This window comes from Lissotriton helveticus, chromosome 1_1 (assembly GCF_964261635.1).
Source record: "Lissotriton helveticus chromosome 1_1, aLisHel1.1, whole genome shotgun sequence".
Lineage (NCBI taxonomy): Eukaryota > Metazoa > Chordata > Amphibia > Caudata > Salamandridae > Lissotriton > Lissotriton helveticus.
The window spans coordinates 1,835,476,355-1,835,500,088 of NC_136057.1; the positions used below are offsets into that span (position 1 = coordinate 1,835,476,355).

At 45.1% G+C, this 23,734-nt stretch overlaps 1 protein-coding gene across 1 annotated transcript; it reads right to left on the bottom strand.

Moving 5' to 3' along the window:
- Positions 1-15,805: 15,805 nt before the first annotated feature.
- Positions 15,806-19,622, bottom strand: LOC144775030 (zinc finger BED domain-containing protein 4-like). Its single transcript, XM_078659208.1, has 2 exons — positions 18,260-19,622; positions 15,806-15,997 (listed from the first exon to the last, which is right to left on the bottom strand). The coding sequence occupies exon 1, from the start codon at positions 19,558-19,560 to the stop codon at positions 18,265-18,267; it is 1,296 nt and encodes a 431-aa protein (XP_078515334.1). The 5' UTR covers positions 19,561-19,622; the 3' UTR covers positions 15,806-15,997; positions 18,260-18,264.
- Between the last annotated feature and the right edge of the window lie 4,112 nt (positions 19,623-23,734).

The window sequence follows — 23,734 nt, forward strand, 5'->3', positions numbered from 1 at the left end:
GTTTGGGTGGAAGTCTTAAAGCAGCACATGCGGTTTATGTGCGGCGAACTGGTTGCACCTATTCAATGGACAGTTTTTCACCCCTGGACAGTTGTTGCTGGACACTTGCAAAACAGTGGTCTCCAGTCTGATTCACGTTTATGGAGAGAGTTGCTCGGAGCTGTCTAAAACTGCCTTACCTTTTGTGCTTTTTGCTTTCTAATGTAAGAAGTTGATTCGGTGTTCGGATGTGCGGGCAGTGCAAAATGTTTTGTTTGTTCGTTTTTTCCCCTCAAAGCACATTTCTGTAACGGGGAGGCTAGTGTTGGTAGCAGGTTTAAGGGAAATTCTGGTGCTCAGAAAATGCACGACAGGACCTTTTAGTATCAGTTTTCAAACGACTTGAAAACATAGCGTCTGAATTTGTCCTCACTTTTTTTTTACTCCAGAGGCTGCCTCCCCCAGTGGGAGTGTTGCCCGCTTCCCTCGCTGCTGTGCTGTGTTTTCATCCTCCTTTGAAGCAGGTCTCTCTGGGGGTTTCTCGGGTGACTGTCTTTTGGCCAGTCTTAGATGGTAAAGCTATTGGAACTTGTGCATTCTGTTTTTATTCACGTTTAACATGCCTGTTTTTCAGATCTCCTGGTCCCCTCGTTGTTTTCCGAGTCTTACTGAAACGTTATTTTTATGTGCAGCACTTAGATGCGTTTGTAATCAAACCAGACTTTCAAAATTCCCATGCGTGGGCATTTTCTTGCCTTACTTGTATGGAATTGTATATAGAAACGTGCAAGAAACTGGTATGAATTTAAAGGCCCGGTGTCCCTTATTCTGGCGTTTTTGAAGTGTGCACTGCCTATGTTTAATACTATGTGCTGCCCTGTGTTCTCACCGTAGCACGAGCCTCGGGGTGTAAACAGGCGGTCACAGGAGGAAGAAATACTGCTGGGTAGGTGCTCCGGACTCCTTTAAATAGAAATGAATCTCCCCCCAACCCTGGTGTCCGGTGTAAATACGTTCTCTTAAAGTGCCTGGTAGGTTCACGAGATTCATGTGGATGAACCAAAACTTGGGGATACATGTAACATGGTATGAAAAATGTATCGTGATATTCTGTCAATGCAAGTAGGAGGGCGGCGGTGGTACTGTTTATCAAGTAATGAGCATGGGCGGGAGGTTTTTAGGTTTCGGGTGTGTGTGTGTGTGACTGCTCCTGGGTGTGTGTGTGTGTGTGACTGCTCCTGGGGGTGTGTGTGTGTGACTGCTCTTGGGTGTGTGTGTATGTGACTGCTCCAGAGTATGTGCGTGTGTATGTGACTGCTCCAGAGTGTGTGTGTGTGTGTGTGTGTATGTGACTGCTCCAGTGTGTGTGTGTGTGTGACTGCTCCAGTGTGTGTGTGTGTGTGTGTGTGTGTGTGACTGCTCCAGTGTGTGTGTGTGACTGCTCCAGTGTGTGTGTGTGTGTGTGTGTGACTGCTCCAGTGTGTGTGACTGCTCCAGTGTGTGTGACTGCTCCAGTGTGTGTGTGTGACTGCTCCAGTGTGTGTGTGTGTGTGGTAGTAATTGCTGTCTGCTGAGGTCGTCCGTAGGGTACAATAGTTCTCACATTTGGGAGAGGTTAAACTATTGGCAATGTAAACTTCTCCAAAGGCGAAACCGTTGCATTGTAAATGCTTGTTTTGTATTAGGAGTGGTTGCAAATTGTTTATTATTCCCAACGATCTGCTTCCTGTGGCTGGGCATTGCTGCACCTTTAGCTCGGGTGTACTAGCTAGAGGTATACAAACTGCAACTGTTCTCTTTGAGAGCCCTCGATTGGCCGTTCGTTCTCCTGCATTTTCCATACAGTTGTTAAAATGGCTGGTGATATATTCTATCCAGAATCCTTCTGAGATATGTGACCCAATATCCTCAGATTTTGGACGCAATATCCCATTCACAGTTTTCCAAAAGCGGGCGCTATCATTGCTGTTTATGTCGTATAAGAGTTTTGCCCAGCTATCAGTCTCATAGTCTCTCTTGATGTTCCATTTTAATCTTTTTAGGGCTGCCCTCTGTTGATGCAGAGAAGCTTGTGCATTAACATTTCCTGGCGAAGTTCTCAGCCTACGCAGGCTTGAGATTACGGATCTTTTTAGTGACTTGAGCTCTTCTCTGTACTTTTTCTGTATTTTGTTTCTTCCCCCTTTTACTTGGGAATTGACTTTAGTGGGAGTAGTGCCTACAAGCTTTTGTGGCAGTGTTGCTGTGAAGACCTCCCAGTGTGCTATTAAGTCATCTGAACTCAAAGTTTGCTAGTTGTGGAGATTTATTGCAGCTTCCGACAGCAGATTGGCATTGTGCAATGTGCATTTAATTCTTTTTTGATCTTGGGTGTGCATGGGTCCCAGGGGTATGTCTGGCCTTATTGAAGTAGGAACAATAGCTGTTATCTGGATTTCCTGGGGGCGGTGATTGCTATCCCCCTTATCCCCCATTCTAAACCCGAGAATATAAGGGAACAGCTCGAGACTGACAAAAAGTATAGTCCAGAATGGAGCATGCAGAGATGGAATAGAAGGATTCAACTGGGGGGCAGTCTTCTGGGAATCTTCCTCCTTGCGACATGATGCGTCATACGTTAAATATGACGCATCATTGGTGTCGCAAGGAGTGCGCAGTGAAAAGTGACGCATCGCTGTTTTCACGCCCTGGGCAGAAAAGTAATGTGTGGGGCCCTTTTAATTTGCATACAGTGTGAAATCACAGGAAATAACATCACAGGAAGTCCTATCAATTGACTATCCTCGAGTGGCTTTGCAAAAAGCTATTTTCTTGGTGCGCATAACAGTTAAACAATAAATCATAAATATTAAAACTAATAAAACAAGTATACCATTTTTAATTTCTATACATGGAAATACTTTATATTAGTCCTTCGGTACAGGTCCTGCCTCCCAGTTATCATGTTAGGAAATGCTGGCCACCTCTGCATAGTGGTTGTTCCCAGAGTGAGTGCTGTGGCATACCACTGGGATGGGATACCCCAGGCTTCCAAGCTAATCTATTTGTTTTGCACCACCTACTGAGTATCCTACTTGGCTACTTCAATCAAAAGTTGGACAATTGGCATCCAGAAGGAGCTTGCAGTAGGATCCAGGACAAACATCTAAAATGAAGTACAATCCTGCTCCCTGCCACTCTACTTTGGTAGGTCTCAAAGAACTGGACCATGGCTGCGAGGTCCAAGCAAGAGGAGGACTCTCTTGTGCCTCAGAGCACTGGGCCATGGCTGTAAGGTCCAGGCGAGAGGAGGACTCTCTCGGACCTCAGAGCACTGGGTCATGGCTGTGAAGTCGAGGCGAGAGGAGGACTCTCTTGGACCTCAGAGCACTGGGCCATGGCAGGGAGGTCCAGGCGAGAGGAGGACTCTCTTGGCCCTTGCAGAACTGGATCATGTTATGTGGTGCAAGCGAGCGGGAACAGTGGTGTAGCAATGCCATGCACCATCGTGCAAGCAAGGTAAATTGTTCCTTCCCAGTACCCACTGGATGGTAAAATACAGCCATAAGTTGTGTGCATTGGACCCAAACCTCCTCTAGACCATGGTCCCATTGCACTTCCTACACTATTGCTAGGGACAGCCTTGGCATGGAATCCAGGAACTGTCCTGCAGATCCCAGGGCAGCAAACTCCCTCACTTGGGCCTCCCAGCACTAGACTATGGTTGTGAGGCCTAGGAGAGGGTGGGCCTTGTATGAAATCTGCAGCTCTGGATCGTGGCTGTGTGGTGCATGGGAGAAGGAACCAGTGGCATAGTAGTAGTGTAAAACAACAATAAATAGTGGAGGGTCAGAGGGAAATGTTTAACGACCAAACAGGTAGATACCCCCAGTGGAACTACGTAAATAACAAGAAACCTGTAGGTCGAATATAGCTGAGATGTTTGAACTAACACTGGATGAATTGCACATCAAGACTTTCAATACATCAGTGATCAAAAAATCAAACTGGCTTTCAACAAAAGCTGTTCGAGTCCTATCAGCCCACCCAAATGGCGGAGCCTCATCATGTAGGACCCCCAAAACTAGGTCTGTGTACGAAAGCCCAGGTGTATTTTGGCTTCGTGTCACTAGGCCATAGTCTGGTCACCGCAATTGTTCTTACAAAGGTGGAGCTGATGTGTGCAGTGCAAAAAAATTGAATAAAGTGAGGTGTATTAAAATGGCTGTCAAGGCAAACAAAGAACTTTATTAGTGTTCACCTGAACATCAGACTAAAAGATAGTGAAGGGACAGTGTGACAAAATCACTGTCTGGATTGCTTGGTAAAAATTATATATAAGGCCAACATGTTTCTGCCGTAAGGTGGAAGTTCACCGGCATTCATCAGGGCCAAGCTCTTATGTATGCTACTGCAATGACACTATCAATCGTGCTTGATAAGAAAATAGAAAATCTAACAGACCATTATCAGGAACAGATGAGCGGTCATTGGGACCATCCTACCATGTCCTCTCGATTGGCACAGATGTTAGAAGAGATCTTCCCTGTAAAAAAATGAACACAAGAAAAACAATGTACTCTGTTCATCAGAATACTACTAGTTGAAAATAGAAAGTTCAATCAAACTTAGGTGCGCACTTCATAAAGAGTGCTTTCTGTGCAAAACCAGTGATAGTCAAACAAAACTCAGCTATGCCAATCACTATATAATGATGGCTTCTTGAAATGTGCGCTACATTAAGTCGCCAGCAGATAATCTGTATATACTTTCAAAAACTTTGTTAAACACTTACCCAACTCTGCGTGGGAAGATAGCCTCACCTCACCCGGCAACTGCTCGGAAGAATGAGGCCCGCTCTAAACATGTAAGCAAGGACAGTTCTTAGATTAGATACCTGTCACACTTTATGACTCTAATTACAGTTTACAAACCCAACAGTTTTCTGAACTGCCCATCATGGTCACAAAAACCTCGGGACCCAGATGGACGCGCTCGACGACTACAATTCAAAACCCTCCCCTCACATAGCCTAGCTTATAACTGCGTATTGATGGATATCGCAGATTTGTCTCACATCAACCAGCTGAGTGGCGTGTGCTGGTGATGAACATGAGTATGTCCCTCCCAAAAAAGTAATATCAATTACGGAAATCAATTCTTATAAGGGTACAGTTACCCTACATCACAGTGGTTATTTTGGACAAGTTACTCAACTCATGGTCGAGAGGTTGTATATTATAACCAAAGGAGAGGGGTCACCCTTGATAAGAGCTCAGTTACACTGTTATAGTATCAGGACAAGTAGACCTGACTACACAAGATGAACCATAAAGGTGCTAGAGTCCTTATCTAGCGCTCTCGAGGTGCAGCTACACTCCAGCTTATCTAATGCATCTAGCCACCTTGCCCATCCATTCTGCGATAGTATTAAAAAAACCTAACCTGTTTTACAGGAGTTAAACCAACAGGTTGTAATACAAAAATAGTAGAAGACCCAGTCCGCCCTCTGTGCTGCCCTCTTACCTGTCCGTCGGTACCTCTCGGCGTGGTCGCGAGCCGAAGGGGAGGCACCGACGGTCGGGCGAGGACGCGGTTAAATACTGCGGCTCCAGATGTAATCGTCTTCAGGTGGTGAGCAAAACCGTTCGTCTGCTGATGCGCGAAGCTGTCACATTACTCAAACGTAACCGCGCATGCGCAGATTCCAAGTATCAACGGTCGCGCATGCGTGGATTCAAGACACTACACTCTCACTCATGCGTGTGAATGCGGGTGAATGAGACAGCTCCGCGATCCTGCGTCTGAATTGCTGTTTAAAAGCAGCGAAACGCAAACGGATGGTGTGTTAATCAGGATCTTAATGAGACTCATTGGTTTATAAGATCCTAACCCAAAGACTGATCGAGTGAACGCTGTATCCCTTGGATATCTACCCCTACAAATGATTGGCGGTCTAACTATGTCAGTACAATGTATCTGGAGTGGATCAAGAACAGATCCCGAAGAATACCCCAATATTAAATGTAGTGGCTTGAGGAGACTCGCTCCTACTTCAGGGAGTGCCCGGTCACCATATTGGGCACTAAAACAGACCCCAGTGTTCAATCATACAGAACCTTGTTTGCCAACCTACCATATATCAACTGCATAGTTACTTTATCCTTGTCAGTCTCATATCTTACAAAATAAATACCCATACACGGAGTTAGCATCAGTCTCAGGTTGCTGAAGTATATCTGAGTTTAAAATGTGTATTGAAAGACCAACTCCTATGATGATAGTTCATGAAGTTAATGTTATTAAGGAGCTAATAAACCAACAGGGAGTCAGTATTTAGAAAACCTCAATGATCAGTGAGGTCTAACTACTACCATTATAGAGAGATACCAATAGGAATAGACATGTATCGACATGTTCCCCCCTACGCGTTCTTCCCAAATAGTGAAAAACTTGGGTGTTAAGTTGGACACGGGGCTGACAATGAAAGCCCAGATTTTAGGTGTGTCGGGCATGTGCTTTGGCCTCCTCAGGATGCTGCGGAGGTTTCTTCCCTTGTTATCGGAGGAGCACCGGAAGCTGACTGTACAGGCCCTGATTGGCTCCAGGTTGGATTATTCGAACATTTTATACCTGGGCCTGCCAGAGTACCTGTTACAGCGGCTTCAGGTTGTACAGAATGCTGCGGCAAGGGCGGTCTATGGAGTGAACAGGCGTACCAGCGCTGCGGGTTTGCTCCAGACCTTGCACTGGCTCCCAATCCGCAAGCGGATCGCCTTTAAGGCTCTGACATTGGCATTTAAGGCCCTCCATGCGTCGGGAGCGAAGTATGTCCAGAGGAGACTGACTTTCTACCAACCAGCTCGCTCTCTGAGATCAGAATCTTTATTTCTGGCTACTGTTCCACGAGTGAAGAGAGCGCGTCTGGGTGGTCGCTCCTTTGGATTACTGGCGCCCCAATTATGGAATTCCCTGCCACTTTCTCTTCGGGGATCCAGTGGCTTATTAGCCTTTAGAAAGGACCTTAAGACCTGGCTGTTTGTCCAGTAGGCCTCTTTGTGTTCTGTTTTCTTCTTCCACTCTGGTGTCTTTTATTTTTTAATGTGTTATGTTAGTTTACTGCAGCCTGCCTCAATTAAAAGCGCCGGGACACTCTTTTTGAGTAGCCGTGCGCTCTACAAAAAAACTATTTAACATAACATAACATAACATAACATGTAGGTCGATTCAATGGGCTCTAATGGTAAATATAAAAGCCTCAGATTGTGCAGACATTATCTCAACTGAGGTTATCCTTCACTTGAGTCCAGGATGGTAACCTTTATGGTTCATCTTGTGTAGTCAGGTCTACTTGTCCTGATACTATAACAGTGTAACTGAGCTCTTATCAAGGGTGACCCCTCTCCTTTGGTTATAATATACAACCTCTCGACCATGAGTTGAGTAACTTGTCCTAAATAACCACTGTGATGTAGGGTAACTGTACCCTTATAAGAATTGATTTCCGTAATTGATATTACTTTTTTGGGAGGGACATACTCATGTTCATCACCAGCACACGCCACTCAGCTGGTTGATGTGAGACAAATCTGCGATATCCATCAATACGCAGTTATAAGCTAGGCTATGTGAGGGGAGGGTTTTGAATTGTAGTCGTCGAGCGCGTCCATCTGGGTCCCGAGGTTTTTGTGACCATGATGGGCAGTTCAGAAAACTGTTGGGTTTGTAAACTGTAATTAGAGTCATAAAGTGTGACAGGTATCTAATCTAAGAACTGTCCTTGCTTACATGTTTAGAGCGGGGCCTCATTCTTCCGAGCAGTTGCCGGGTGAGGTGAGGCTATCTTCCCACGCAGAGTTGGGTAAGTGTTTAACAAAGTTTTTGAAAGTATATACAGATTATCTGCTGGCGACTTAATATAGCGCACATTTCAAGAAGCCATCATTATATAGTGATTGGCATAGCTGAGTTTTGTTTGACTATCACTGGTTTTGCACAGAAAGCACTCTTTATGAAGTGCGCACCTAAGTTTGATTGAACTTTCTATTTTCAACTAGTAGTATTCTGATGAACAGAGTACATTGTTTTTCTTGTGTTAATTTTTTTACAGGGAAGATCTCTTTTAACATCTGTGCCAATCGAGAGGACATGGTAGGATGGTCCCAATGACCGCTCATCTGTTCCTGATAATGGTCTGTTAGATTTTCTATTTTCTTATCAAGCACGATTGATAGTGTCATTGCAGTAGCATACATAAGAGCTTGGCCCTGATGAATGCCGGTGAACTTCCACCTTACGGCAGAAACATGTTGGCCTTATATATAATTTTTACCAAGCAATCCAGACAGTGATTTTGTCACACTGTCCCTTCACTATCTTTTAGTCTGACGTTCAGGTGAACACTAATAAAGTTCTTTGTTTGCCTTGACAGCCATTTTAATACACCTCACTTTATTCAATTTTTTTGCACTGCACACATCAGCTCCACCTTTGTAAGAACAATTGCGGTGACCAGACTATGGCCTAGTGACAAGAAGCCAAAATACACCTGGGCTTTCGTACACAGACCTAGTTTTGGGGGTCCTACATGATGAGGCTCCGCCATTTGGGTGGGCTGATAGGACTCGAACAGCTTTTGTTGAAAGCCAGTTTGATTTTTTGATCACTGATGTATTGAAAGTCTTGATGTGCAATTCATCCAGTGTTAGTTCAAACATCTCAGCTATATTCGACCTACATAGTAGTAGTGTACCCATCAGCCCTAATGCAAGAAAATGATGCCAGACAGTAAAACACAGACATCATTTGGGTGCATTAGGTCCCTAACATCCTCGGGCCCAGGTTCAACTGCACCTGCTGCACTATTGTTAACTGCACCAGCTGATAGAGGACTCATGGGTCTCACAACCATGGGGTCCACTGCTGCTTAAGCTCATGGGTGGGTGCCTCCTCACCTGAGTGTCCAGCCATGGCTGCGAGGGCCAGGGAAGGGAGGGCCTCTTCCAGGCCTCACAGCTCTGGAACATGGCTGTGAAGTCCATAAAAGCGAGGGACGAATCACAGCAGTGGTTCCATGGTGCAAAGTAAAAGCATCCCATCACTCTCATCTACTGGCTGCCCAGTACAGTAATGCCATAATTGGGGAAGATTTGGACTCTCTATCCCTGAGCCTGGTGCCACTGCACTGATTGCTATGCCCCTTACATAGACCCATACACAGGGCCTGAGTAATTAAGACAAATATAATTGGGCCCACAGGAGGGGTCCCACACAAGCCACCCACCTCTTCTGGGACTATCAGTCATGGTGTAGCATTGAGAGAATTAGTAGAGGGAGCCCATACCTATGGGTCTAACAGCACTGAACCACGGCTGCAAGGACCAGGGAAGAGAGGCCCTCTGCAAAGTCTTTTATTGCTCCACCATGGCTATGAAGTGTAGGGTAGAGGCCTCCAGTCCATCAGGCCTCGAAATCATGGTCTAGTGATGCAAGACCAAGGGGAGGAGACCCAGTATAGGGAAGCCCTCTTACATGTGCCTTGCAGAAATAGTGTAGCACTGTAAGCCCAGGGAATGGGTGTTCCCTCCCCTGAACTACTCTACTATGATCCAGAGTGGTGGGGTGCAGCGGAGGTTGGTCTCATCCCCTTGGCCTCACAGCTGTGGTCTAGTGCTGCAAGGCCCATTGGCTGTGGCTTACTGCTTTGGGCATCCCATCCATGGTCTGGTGCTGCAAGGCCCAGAAGAGGAGAGTCCCCTTTCCTAGGCCTCGCAACTTTGGTCTCCAGACATTGCTGTGAGGGCCAAGTAGGGTGACCAATTTTCCATTTTCACTTCACAGGACAATTTGTGCCTTTGAAGACACACTGCACGTGTAGAGACACATTGCGGGTGCAGAGGCATCAGAAGCTGTGTTTTGGGGATTAGGGGAACTATGAGTCACATAGTGGATTTGGGGGATTATATTCTAAATCCCTCCTTTTAAATCAGGCCATATTAAAAGATAACTGGCTGGAGATTGAGTTAATCAAGCTATATTTAAGTTATAATCCCTTTACCACCTCCTGGAGTAAGCCTTCACTGTTCGCTATTGCAAATTTTGAGCAACAAGTTTAGAAAATGAACTCTGGTACCTAAATGGAATGAGATTATTTTAACCTTTGAAAACACCAGTGGTAAATATCAGTATCTACCATGCATACAGTCCAGTAAGTACCTTCTTCCACTGGATTTGGTCCAGCAGGTACGCTTTAGCCATGGATATTTGACATCTAATGTCAGCTTTATGATGGAAATAAACACTGTGTTTTAAATCTGGGAAGCCCATAACAAAGTGACAATTCCTCAGAGGGGCAGTCTCTTCGTCTTGCCAACAGAATCAGTGACACCCCAGTTTTGGTCTGGTGGACTAGTTGGAAATATGGAACCAGGAGATGGAGTTTTTAATCTTGGCCTCCCATTTGGCCAAATCGTGTGCTCTTCGGCAAACGCTTTTCTAAACTTATTGTTCTTATGTTCCTTTTCTGGCAAGCTTGGAAGTATTTGGATTTAATGTAAAAACTACTAGTCGGTGTGATTTAAAAAAATGGATGAATATTACCTTAGACAATAGAGGGTGCCCTGTCGCATGGTATAGTCACCTACATGCAATATAGTGGTAAATATATAGCCTTTCCCCAAGTAGGAGTGCAATGCACTCCTGGGTGTACTAATGTAACCAACTTATTTATCTTGGGTAAATAATTATTTTCCTGTGCCTCATCCGATGATTTGTACACCAAAAACTTCGCTCAAACCACAATTATTTAGAATAAGTCTTTTAGAGGGTTAGAAACACATTTATTATATCTAACCTCGGCACAACTGTTTAGTGCCAGTGTTTTTTTTGATTTTTCAAATATTTCTCTTAAATTAGCAAAAATCAAGGCACATTGTACAATCAAATATTTACACAACTATACAACACTTTGCACATAAAGACATATAATATCAACAAAATATAGCGACTGACGTGTCTACATCAAACATCCTACAAAAATTGCTACATCACAAAACAGAAATTCCACAAACATATAAAGCATTGACTGAAAAAAAATGTTGACTGAAAAAAGAAGCAGTACTCAACCTAGGTCTAAAATTTGTACCTAGCAAGAATACTGATTACACAAAGCTCAAAATGGAGGCAATAGAGTTCTGCCGTAAGGTTAGACTCAAGGCATTTTTTGCAGCTACACCGTCCAATGAAAGTACAGAAACAGCGGGCTTGAGGAACAAATCTAGGTTTGTTCCTTACAATAACATTCCTAAACAAGTACTAGCATTCGAACAGGTACTTCTTTCTTCCATTGGTAAGATGGAGAAGAATAAAAACTTTACTCAACAGAACATGAGCCAAAAACAACGGGCGACAATACGATCCCTGAAAGAGGACCCTTCAATTGTCATTAAACAAGCGGACAAGGGTGGCGCAGTAGTCATCTGGCCCCGTCCTATGTATCTAGCTGAACTTGAAAAACAAGTCAAAAATACCAGTTGGTATCGTGCATTAACAGAGGATTCAACTAAACACATTCAAGGACAGATTGCCAAAGTTTCAGAATATGGCAAAGACAATGGATTTTTAGGTAATAAAGAACATGATTACCTTCTCAAAAAAATTCCTAGGACTCTAGTCCTCTACCTTTTGCCAAAGATCCATAAGAATCTGCAAGAGCCTCCTAACCGCCCGATTGTTTCGGGGTGCGACTCCTGTTTAGAACCAATCGCACAATACGTGGATTTTTTCTTGAAACCTTTCCTTAGAGAAGTACGATCGTACTTGAGAGACAAGACAGATTTCCTGCTCAAAGTTGAAGGTACGTGCTTTGATGCCCAGTCACAAATAATGGTCACCATGGATATTACATCCCTTTGTAATCAAATCCCACAGGAGGAGGCTCTAGAAGTCATGGAGCTATACCTTGACAAAAGAGAACGACCCCATCGAGTTCCAACTGACTTCATTTTAGAATTGGCTGAAATAGCATTGAGGAAAAACTATTTCACCTTCAATGGTGAGTTCTTCATGCAAGTGAAGGGGACCACCATGGGGTGTCCTTATGCCCCAGAAATGGCGGTTCTCTTCATGGCGCAGTACGAGGAGAAATTTGTGGAAGTCAATAACCCTTTCAAGCAAAACATTATACAGTGGCATCGTTACATTGACGACGTTTGGCTCCTGTGGCAGGGGAACCAGACCGAGTTAATGGCTTTCCATGGTTGGCTCTATACGAGACATAGAGACATCCAATTTTCAATTGAATACAGTACCAGCCACATGTCCTTCCTGGATGTGGAGGTTAGATGCGAACAAGGTCAGTTAAGAACATCGCTCCACAAGAAGGCAACTGATAGGAACACAATCCTCCACCACAGAAGTGCACATCAGAGAAACCTTAAAGCAAATTTGCCTTATGGGCAATTGCTTTGAATTAGAAGAAATTGTTCAGATTTGCAAGACTATAAGACACATGGCCGTGCTTTTTGCTCCAATATCCAAAAAGGAGGTTACCCCAAAAAACTCCTCAAACATTTGCTCAAACGAGCTAGATATACGCCTCGTGAATGTCTATTGGAAGTTAAAAAACGCACACCGCTAAACAAGCTTGTGTGCGTTACAACCTTTTGCCCTGACACACATAAACTTCGGCAAGCTGTCTTGAAGAATTGGCATCTTTTGGAGGGCTTAAATTGCCCTTTCCCTAAACCGATTTTTGCTTTTAGAAAAAAATCGAAGTATCGGACAGCAACTGATCAGGGCCGACATCGCTATACCAAAGTCTTAGAGCGATTTGTTGTCGAAATGGAATTTGAAGCCTATTGAGGGCCACCACAAATGTGGCAATTGTGTTGCTTGCCCTAACACCATTGAAGGCAAAGAATGTATCCATCAAGGAACAAAATGGATACACACAGATTTTTCTAATTGCAAGACAAAAAATGTCGTCTACGGGGTACTGTACCCGTGTATGAAGATTTATATTGGTAAGACCAGCCAACAGGTCAACCTCAGAATCAGCCAACATCGATCTAGAATCGATAAAATGGTCATGTCAGCTCCCATGGTTGAACATTTCTGGGAAAAGGGGCATAATGAACAAGACTTTAAGTGGACAATTCTATTTGTCATGATGTCGAACGTATCTTGTTACAGAAAGAAGCATATCTTATTTTGAAATTTAATAGTACACAAATTGGCCTTAACAGCCTTTCTGAGATAGCACGCCTATAAATACAGCTCTCCGAGCACACTGACAGTCAGCACGGACGTGCCTGGCTACGTCTGTAGGTCGTGTTCCTCTCTTCAGACTTCTCATTTTTGAAAGAACACAATCGTGGCCAGCCTGGGCATGCAATATATGATTAAATATTAACCCTGGGCGTAGTTCGCGTAGCCGCACTCCGCGACGCTACGCGAAGACGCACTTGCACTCCGCGAGCTACACGTAGCTCCGCGGACATGCGTAGTAGCTTGCTAGACCCGTTCGCGCGCCGTTTTTCGTCTTCGGGAGCGCGGTGCGCGTGTTCGGGGCGCTGCCTGCATGCTCGCAATAGCTAGCGCGCTAAGTTACTCAATGAGGTTTGTCCCGCCCGCTTGCGTTCCCTTATTTCCGGTTCCGGGTCACAAGTAACGTGTTCGCGTTGTGTTAGACATGTTCGGGAACTCATCTTCTCGTTCGCACTGCCAAAGTGCGTGATCGCGTCAAATATCGCGCGAACTTACCGCGGCGGTCGCGACGGGCAGAGCCATCTTCGATTTCACACTCTGGCTATGGTTTTGGGCCTACTTTAGCATCTCACTCCTATCTCTTCCATCCTGGTCTTTTCCCTCAGTTTTTCTAACTTTCTTTACTTCTTACCTATTTCTGTCTGTGCCTAGGTTTATATTTCTCATTTTATTTGTACTTTTACCACTTTTTTTGCAACTTTTCTCTTGTTTTATATTACTTCCTTCTTTTATCTTTCTTCTTTCTTCCCCTAACCTTTTTGTCTTCAACTTTCCTTCTCCCCTCCACCCAGAACCATGGTGAAGGGTGCCAGCAGCATCGGCGGCTCAAAGGGCAAGGCGGCTGTGCCTAAAAAAACCCGGCTGCCTTGCGGCAGAATGCGCCCGGCAGGAGTGACGCCCCGCCAACTTTTTGGGGAGGAGGAGGTGGCCGCCCTGGTCTTTTTTTTATCCAACGTCACCTCCCCTTGACTTTGGCAGCAGGCGGCAGGCCCGGCTCCGGCTACCAGCGCATTGAAGAGCGTCTCCGGCGGTGGGCGAAGGTGCGCCGTGCAGTCTTCCGCTGCTCCGGTATCCGGCGTACCCACCATCAGCTGTCCCACCGCTGGGCCGACATTTTGGACCGGGAGCAGGACCTGTTGGACCTGCTTGGTGTGGAGGTTGTGGGTCTTGGTGAGTGGCTACCCCAAAAATAAAGTGTGTATATATATATATATATATATATAGTTATATACATATATATATATATATATATATATATATATATATATATATATATATATATATATATATATAGTTGAATAAATATTGTTATTGTATCTTTGTAAATATTGGCTGAATAAGTAACGCGATGACTGTTGCCCCTAGTTACATTTGCGATGTATTCCGGTATATCTACTGTCATTGTATGACAGTGTTCTTCTTCTTCACTGGCTCTTGCGTGTTGTTTCAACTTGGCGCTAGCTGTTGCTGTTTATTGATGTGAGATTTTCTTTATTGTTGAGAACTGAAGTTAGTTAATGCTATTAATAGAGTCTTGTCCTTCCTTTGTCCGTCAGTGAAATAGCGGTGGATGGATAATTGTACGTTGTTTGCATATTGTAGCATTTTTTTCACGGCCTTCTCTTCTGCATGAATCGAATCCTTTTCTTGCAAAGAATGCTAACGTTACTTTGTTCTTCTTACCTCAGCCAGGGCCGGCTCTAGGGGGCATGTGCAAGCTGTGCAACTGCACAGGGGCACCAAACTTCAGGGGCCACCGCACCAATAGATATCCTTAATTTAATAATACTCTAAGGATGGATACATATTTGCGTTGCGGCCCCTGGCATGGATTTGTTGCCTCCGGCTCTGTTCCACTGTAGCAGTGTTATTTGCAATGATGTCTATGTTTCACAGCACTCAATGTTTTTCTCTTTGTTTATTATTTTAATTTTTACATGAACCACAGAACCCAGGGGCAAGCAGAATACAGGGAGCGAGTCGGCGGGTGAACCACCAGTTACACAGAGCTCCTCTACTGAGGATCCTGCTGCTGTCCCCAGTAAGTCCAACAGTGCTTGTTTTTTCCTCTGTAATGTGTCTGCAGTGCTTTGGCAATTGACAGCAACCAAGTATGCATCCAGAATGATGTTTGTCTAGTATTTTTGTAAACGTTAGTATACCACTACTAGTCTTGTGGGTATTCTTCTATCTCCTATGGAGTTATATACATATTACACAACTATGTAACTATGCACACGAAAATTGGATGTTGTTGGTACTGATAGGCAGGTTGGACCTTACTTACACCTCAGTCACAGAACTCTGAGGAACGCACAATTCACTGAACGTCAGCCTATATGGCCTGAGTCATTGGTCAATTATTCAATTCACACTCCTGAACCCCAATACCAAGATGCCGAATGCTTTTAGGACACAAACCGTTACCTAAGAAACCCCCTTTTGCTCACTCACTCGTGTGAGTCTCTAAGACAACAGACACTGAAAATAAACTTCAGAGTCAAAGTGGTCATTCAAAAGCTTTATTTTGTTAGAAGTAAGTAAGTAACATCAATGTTTTTAAGTTGTTCCGTCAAATACGTTGAAGGGCCCACCAGAAAAAATCCAGAGTTAAAACAGGCATAATAAAGTAATCAACATTTGTACAGCTACTAGTGCACAATAGGGAAATGTGGCAACTATCGGAGACCTCTCACCAACGTATACTGGTCAGATATTCCTCTTTTTTTGTAAGCTATGGAAATGTCCGCTTCGTAGAAGGCAATCTTCTCACCTGCCGAAAAATAATGACAAAAGTGGTGCACGTTAGACAGTATGAAATACATTTATGCCAGTTTTATGCAGCCATGCTAAAAAGAAGTTGTAACCTGTAAGCAAACTCTATTCCACAATCCACTTAGAAAACTTAAATACGGGCCCTTTTACTTTCCCACCTCTTCAGGTGTATGCATTGAACAATGATGTGTTGCCCCAGAGCGTCTTCTCGTACTGCGCAACAAGCTGCGAGTTAACATGCGCAAAACTGGATACATTGATGTACAAAGGTTACATAGTTCACTTCCAATTTCCAAGGACTAGAGTAGCAGGACAGATGAGATGAGCTTGGGTACCATACCATAACAATGAATGCTAATATGTGTAGTGACTCTGCTGTACTATGCAATGTGGACTCATACTGATTACGTACGTTGTACTTAACTGTTTTGAAGAACTCCATTCTTGGTGAACAAGTACAAAGGGGGCTGTGCATCCATCTAAAAAGGTGTACTTATTTTTATAGGTGCAGAACCCTTACCATCGACCAGTGCCGACGGGGACAGCGGCGCAGCTTCAGCGATCCCGGCGGGGACAGGAGGAACAGAGGCACCTACACCAGCAGCAGTGGGGGGGGAGCCAACAGCGGCGGGCGATGGTAAGTTACATTCAATAGTGATCTGCATTACTTGGTGGGAGGGGAAAACTTTCTCACTGTACTCTACTGGAAAATATATGATGTTACCTTTACTTGTCATTAGCATGCTAAGCATTACCACTACAGTAATGCAAGTGGCTGATAGCAGTCGGATGCATGGGTTGTTGTTAAAGCATGTAAAGGGGAAAACACAGCTGCCAGCGTGGTTGGGAGACACACCCAATACCGGTGGTTAGTGGATAGTCTCAGCAGCAGCGGTGTTTTGGGCAAACCCAAAGGCAAGGGAAGGAGGGGACGACTGGGTGCATGGGTCGTTGCTGGTGAAACACAAACCAAATAAGGTTTGTTGCGCGGTATAAAGTATTATAGTCTTTACTAGACATGTGCTACTAGCTGCCCCCTGTTAATTAATGTTACTTTGAGAGTGTTCCCGCCTTCCCGGAATCAGAGTATATAATACAAAAGGAGATATGAAAAAGACAGGTGTTCGTTCTAATGTGTGTGACCGTTGAAGTACACCCATGCTAATAGGGCAGGCATAATGCCGTGCCAAAAAGTCCAAAAAATTAATAGAGGCTGTAGAATGTTCAAGATAGACGCAACACAATTTCTGGTACTCAGCTTGCTTGCTAGTGCTACTGTGCCGCCCACTATGTGTTGAATCAATGTTGTGTTCTTGATTTGCGGGGAGTTTGGATTACAACAATTCTGTTTCTTTCTTTATAGTTACTCCTTCCCAAAAACCAACAAGGAAGGAGTTGGCAGTCCGGGCCCGGCAGCGGAAACTGCAGGCAATTGTAGAGGCCTACCGCCGGCTGGTGGATCAGGCCGAGGAGGAGGAGGAGGAGGCGGCGGCAGCAGCTGCTGCCTCTTCCAATGCCCCGGGCCCCAAGCCTGCAGGACTACGTCGCCGTGGTCAGGCAGCCGCCCGCCACCGCATTGTTACATCTTCGGCGGCCCCCCCACAACAACAACAACATGCATGCAAGTGTAGGTGCCGTGATTTCAAAGCAAAGATTCTCCGCCGGGTAGCGAAGTTGGAGGAGGAGCGGAAGAAGCTGGAGGACGGTCTAGAGGAGCGTGTGAAGATAATGGTGGACAAACACCTGAAAGCCCGCCGGCTTTGAAATGGACCCTGTTTTTTGCCCCTTTTTTAATCCTTTTGTTGGTGGGTGGGATGTGGGAGTTGGGGTGTACATTTGGGTTGAAATTTGGTTGGGGTTAGGGGAGGGTAGGGACAGCTCTGGGTCAGGGGGTTACATTTGTTATATATTTTATTTTTCTATTATCATTATGAAAATATAAAAATAAAACAAAGATATTTTCACAAGAAAACATTTGAAGTTCATTTGTGTTTGTTGGGGGGGTGGAGGGGGGACTGTTTCACCAAATAATGTACGTTGTGCAACATGAACATGAACTACGAACGATAAATTAAGTACTGACTGCACCTGTAGTAGTAGGGTCACAAGTGCATAAATAATTTATATTATTAAATAACATGGGAAAATTGCCCATCACGTGAGTCTGAAGTTACTACTAGTATACTTTAATTCCATGCACATTTGCTCAGAGTCGGCTAAACAATCCTATGCAATGCATTGCATCATTCCTTTAATATACCTGTCCTAGTTGTCAGGGAAGAGGAGCTCGTCCTCAAACTCTGTGCGTTCAGACAGAAGTAGGTCATGTAACCCAGTAGTGAGGACGTCTTCTTCACACTCGCTTTCTTCATCCGGCGGTGATTCACGTACTTGATAGTCTGGTGGTATGAAGCGTTGATTCATTTTTATCATTGTCAGCCGCTCCACGCTTTTGGGGGAGAGACTAGTCCTTTTCGATGTGACAATGGCACCAGCAGCACTGAAAACCCGCTCAGAGGAGACACTGGCTACAGGACAAGCCAGATACTTTATCGCCAGCCTGCTCAGCACTGGCCACTGTCTCCTTCTTTCATACCAATAGACCAATGGGCTTTGCTCCATGAACACCTCTGTTGTGTCATCCAGATAGGCCTGAACCATCCGCTCAATGTTCATTGGTGCTCGGCTTTGCTGGTCCTCTTTTCCCTTTGCAACAGCAACGGACTTACCCATCCCTTTCTGTAGAAAAAAAGCAGTTATGCTTTTGGTTGGGTCTGCTGAATCAGATCGTGTAGGTGCTGCTTTTGGTACTGTTGGTGCCTGCTGGAAAGCAGACGCACTGCTCTCACGCTGTGAAGAACTTGCGTCAGGAGTACTTGGACTGGCCTGGGCTGGCAGTGGCAGGCCTTTAAGTAACAGCCGTTCAGTTTCTAACTCATTAGCTTCCGCAGCTATGGAAGTTTTGTACTTGTCAACATCCTCATCTGAAAATGGAATTACTTCGTTACTGCTGACAAATAATTTGTACCGTGGATCCAAGATTGTTGCAGTTATGTAATGTTCACCTGACACAATATTGTTGAGCCTTACATTTTCACACAAGCGGTTGACTAAGCCCTTGGCTAAGGTATATGCATCAACTTTTTGTTCGTCACCTTCGTATGTTTGACAGACCTCCTTCACCTGTTGCTCAAGCATGTACAACAATGGGATGGCTTGGCCCATAGTACAGTCCTCCCTGCTAACTGCACGTGTGAAGACCTCAAAGGGTTGTAGCATCTCTGTGATGCATTTAATGAGGTCCCACTGCCACATCTCAATGGTCAGGGCTTTAAGATTAACAGTAGGATCCCCTAATCTTCTTGACATGACATAAGCATTCAGTGGGATGTACTGCTCAAAGAGACGCTCAAGCATGAAATAAGTTGAGTTCCAACGTGTTGGGACCTCCTGGATCAGTGCTTTGACTGGCAACCTATGCTCTTGCTGAATGACCCGTAGCAGCTTCCGTCCTTTGAAAGAATGGTTAAAGTGCGTGCATATTCTTCTGCAGATGGCCATTATGTTGCTGACTTTGGCTTCATTTTTCAGAAAGTCTTGCACGACTAAGTTTATGCAGTGTGCCAAACAGGCTACCCTGAAATAATGTCCTTCTCTCATTGCCTTCACTACATTACTGCCATTGTCGGTGGAAACAAAACCAATCTTAAGGCCTCTTGGTTTCAGCCATTCAAAGACCTTGTCGTTAAAGTCAGACAAAATGTTTTCAGCAGTATGACTTTTGTCCATACCAAACATGGCTATAGTTGCATGTCTGCGCGTATCATTAAAAATTCCAGCAACGTCACGGAGGCCTGAAGTTAACTTGTCTTTAACACCTGCAAAAGAGATCCAGTGTGCGGTGATGCACATGAAATCTGTAGCATCGCAACTGCTCCACATGTCTGTTGTCAGGTGGATACAATGGACAACACTCTGTTGTAAGGCTTTCCCAATCAATTCCAGCACATCGTGGTGTAGTGCTGGAACAGCCACTCGGGCAAAATAGTAGCGACTGGGAACGTTCCATTTTGGGCAGAGGGTTGCCACTAATTCCAGAAATCCAACAGCCTCAACAAATGAAAATGGGAGAAGGTCCAGTGCTAACATTTTCGCAAGTTTGGCATTGTATAAACGTGCTACTGGGTGGTTCCGCTCGTACTTTCCCTCCTGCCTTAACATGCTAGGAATGGTAAGCTGCTTTGCATGTCTTTGAGTTGTGCTAGACGGACCACCTTGCATCGCAGACTTTGCACTCCTTGGTGTTTCCAGCTGACTCTGGTGCCACTGAGAAGTTGCAGATGCGGAGGATGTGGACTTTACCACTCCAGTGCTGGCGACAGGGGTCGATTGTGTACCACTCCTAGATAGAAGGTCATCGTCTCCCTCTTCTTCTACCTCCTGGTCAACCATGAGTGGACCTTGTACCACTCTATCCCCACCAACACGAGTGCTAACATTTTTTAAGCTTGCAAGGTGGTTCTCCCACCTGATCACGTGTGTTTTTTTCAAATGGGTCGTTTGGCCTCCAGTCCCATAGTTTGTACCAAGCTTACCACGACTAACATTGACATGACAAATGGTGCATACAGCAATGTTCTCCTGAACTGGGTGAACCGTAAAGAAGTCCCACACTGGGGAGGTAAACTTTTGTCTCCTGCCATAGGAAGAGGAGGACCCACTGCCAATGCCGGATGGACTGGAGGATTGTGGAATTTCACTATGGGACAGCTCAGTCCTAGTACTGCCACTACCTCCTTCTGTTGAAGTGGCGCTTCTGCTGGATGTCAGATGCTGCCGGGCCTTCGCTGTTGAAAAAATTGGAGCTGGTGTTACTGTGGGTGTTGAGTGTGTAGGAGTTATGCGTGGTACCTGCTCATCAGTCATTGCAGCATTTCTGGATAGGGTGAAAATGTTGGTCTCTACATCCTCTGCACCAGGAATAACGCTTGTGATGATGACAGTGTCAGACCCGTCTTTATCACCAGCAGTATCCTGCTCACCTACATCGACCTCCATAAGTTCAAGCCTGCCTGGAAACTTCCTTTTTCCTAGCATGGTCTTCTTGGGATGTCTCTCCTTTGAATGCGCAGATAGTTGTGGCTGCCAATCCGTATCAAGGTCATCGGAAGGGATGCTTTGCGAAGAACTCGATGCACTAACCCTCCTTTCCCTTGGTGAATTCAAAGGAAATAGATCACCTACAGAAGTGGCTTCCTCTTCTTCTTGCTCGGAAGGAGGCTCCACTTCCTGAACTGCCCCGACTTCGGGAGGAACAACTACTACTATTTGGTGCGGAGATGGTGGTTGTTGTTCTTGAGGAAGTACTATTGCGGGCTGGGGTTTTTCAACAACAACTGTTGCGGGCGGTGGTTGTGGTTGTTCAACAACTGTTGCGGGAAGTGGTTGTGGTTGTGGGTGAACAACTCCTATTGCGGGCGGTGGTTGTGGTTGTTGAACATCTACTGCTGGCGGTGGTTGTTGAGCACTTCCATCTTGCGTGGATTGTGTACTACTTTGAGACAGCGATAAGTTTAGTTCTGGCTCAGTATCACTGCTCGCAAGCAGAAGGCTGGCTACCTCTTCGACCCTCATCATGTGCTTGGCCCTGGGATGCTGGCTTGCCCCCACTAATGCAGATGTGCTGGTCCCAGCTTGCACCCCAGACCCCGCTGCTGCAGGCGTACCTTTTGGGGTGCCAAAAAAGGTTTTGGGGTCCATACCAGACTTAAGTGACACTTCCTTCTGCTGTTCCTTCTTCGCAGCAACTTTCTTTGTGGTGGAGGACCTGGTAGCTTTCTTAGGGCCCATCTTCTTCTGATGTCAGTCATCTCACAGCAGCACAAATTGCAGAGATGTCTGGTCAGATGAGTCACACACCACACGTGGCGTACAACTGAAGGACGTCCGTCTGGCAGTAGAACGAGCGATGGATGAAAAAACAACCAGCACCTCCTCAGTCTTTTTTGTGCACCTACAAGTAAAGAAGGCAGAACAACATCAGTCAAACAAGCAGTAAGGCAACATGAACAATTGAAAGACACACAGGTCAATGTATAAAAGACAAAACAGAAGACTAATAATACCAGTCCAGCAGCACCACAGCTCAAAGGCCACATGAAGTCCAGAAAGAACCAATAAAGTCAAGCAGGCCTATAGATACCAATATGGACAGAAAAACGAGGATGCCTGCTGCACATGACAGGTTAATGTGCAAGGAATAAATAGCCCATGGCTAAGACAGAGGTTGTAAACCTAACACCGCAAAAACACATACAAAGAAACCCCTGCCCAGGCTCCCAAAACAACAACCAAATGACAAATTCTGTTTTTTTGGGTGCACAAGAAAGACCTGCAACATTTTTGAGAAACTTTTATGCAACTCGGGACATATTGTCCGCGAGAATGCTAAATCGGCATGTTCGGCAGCGCGAACGGAATAAAAAGTCGTGTTCGCGTTCCCGAGCAAGTACATTGAGTGCGCGAACAAGACAAAAAATGTAAGTTCACGTGCTCACACTGTGCGAAGTTACCAAAACTACCCAAGCTGTATTCCTAGGGTTACCTAATGGCAGAAATTGACAGAGTATTTAAAGTTTAAACACACCCAAAACCAGAAATACCCCACACATAAAAATAAGATTTTCTATATCAATCCAAGACATCCATGATTTTCACATTAAGGGTACACCACAAAAACAGTTGATTAACTTTCATGACCCCACTATGAGTAGTACCTATGGCCTACTGCCAGAGTAGGCCACAAGGTTGGAGGCCTATGCCTATGGCAAAAGCACAAAGGAAGGACACACAAAATGGCCGCCGACATAGGGCCTGGCCACCAACAACAACATGGCAAAATCACAAAGGATGTATACACAAAATGGCCTCCACCACATGGCCTGGCCACCAACAACAACATGGCAAAATAAATCACAAAGGAAGCATACACAAAAAGATCACCACCATAGGGCCTGGCCACCAACAACAACATGGACAACTTTACAAAATGGCCTCCACCACATGGCCTGGCCACCAACAACAACATGGCAAAATAAATCACAAAGGAAGCATACACAAAATGGCCGCCACCACATGGCCTGGCCACCAACAACAACATGGCAAAATCACAAAGGATGTATACACAAAATGGCCTCCACCACATGGCCTGGCCACCAACAACAACATGGCAAAATAAATCACAAAGGAAGCATACACAAAAAGATCACCACCATAGGGCCTGGCCACCAACAACAACATGGACAACTTTACAAAATGGCCTCCACCACATGGCCTGGCCACCAACAACAACATGGCAAAATAAATCACAAAGGAAGCATACACAAAATGGCCGCCACCACATGGCCTGGCCACCAACAACAACATGACAAGAAAGAGAAGACAGACAATAATGCCTATGGCAAAGGGACAATGCTTTGCTTCAGAAAATGGACACACCACACCACCGCCCAAATTGGTCACCCCACCCCAAAAAAAAAAAAAAAATTACATAGAGGACAGAAAATGGAAGTGGTCCATGCTCCAAAAAGAGAAAACTACAACCAAAATGACAACATAACATAAATGAGGACTTTTTAGGTGCACAAGAAACACCTGCAACATTTTTGAGAAACTTTTATGCAACTCGGGACATATTGTCCGCGAGAATGCTAAATCGGCATGTTCGGCAGCGCGA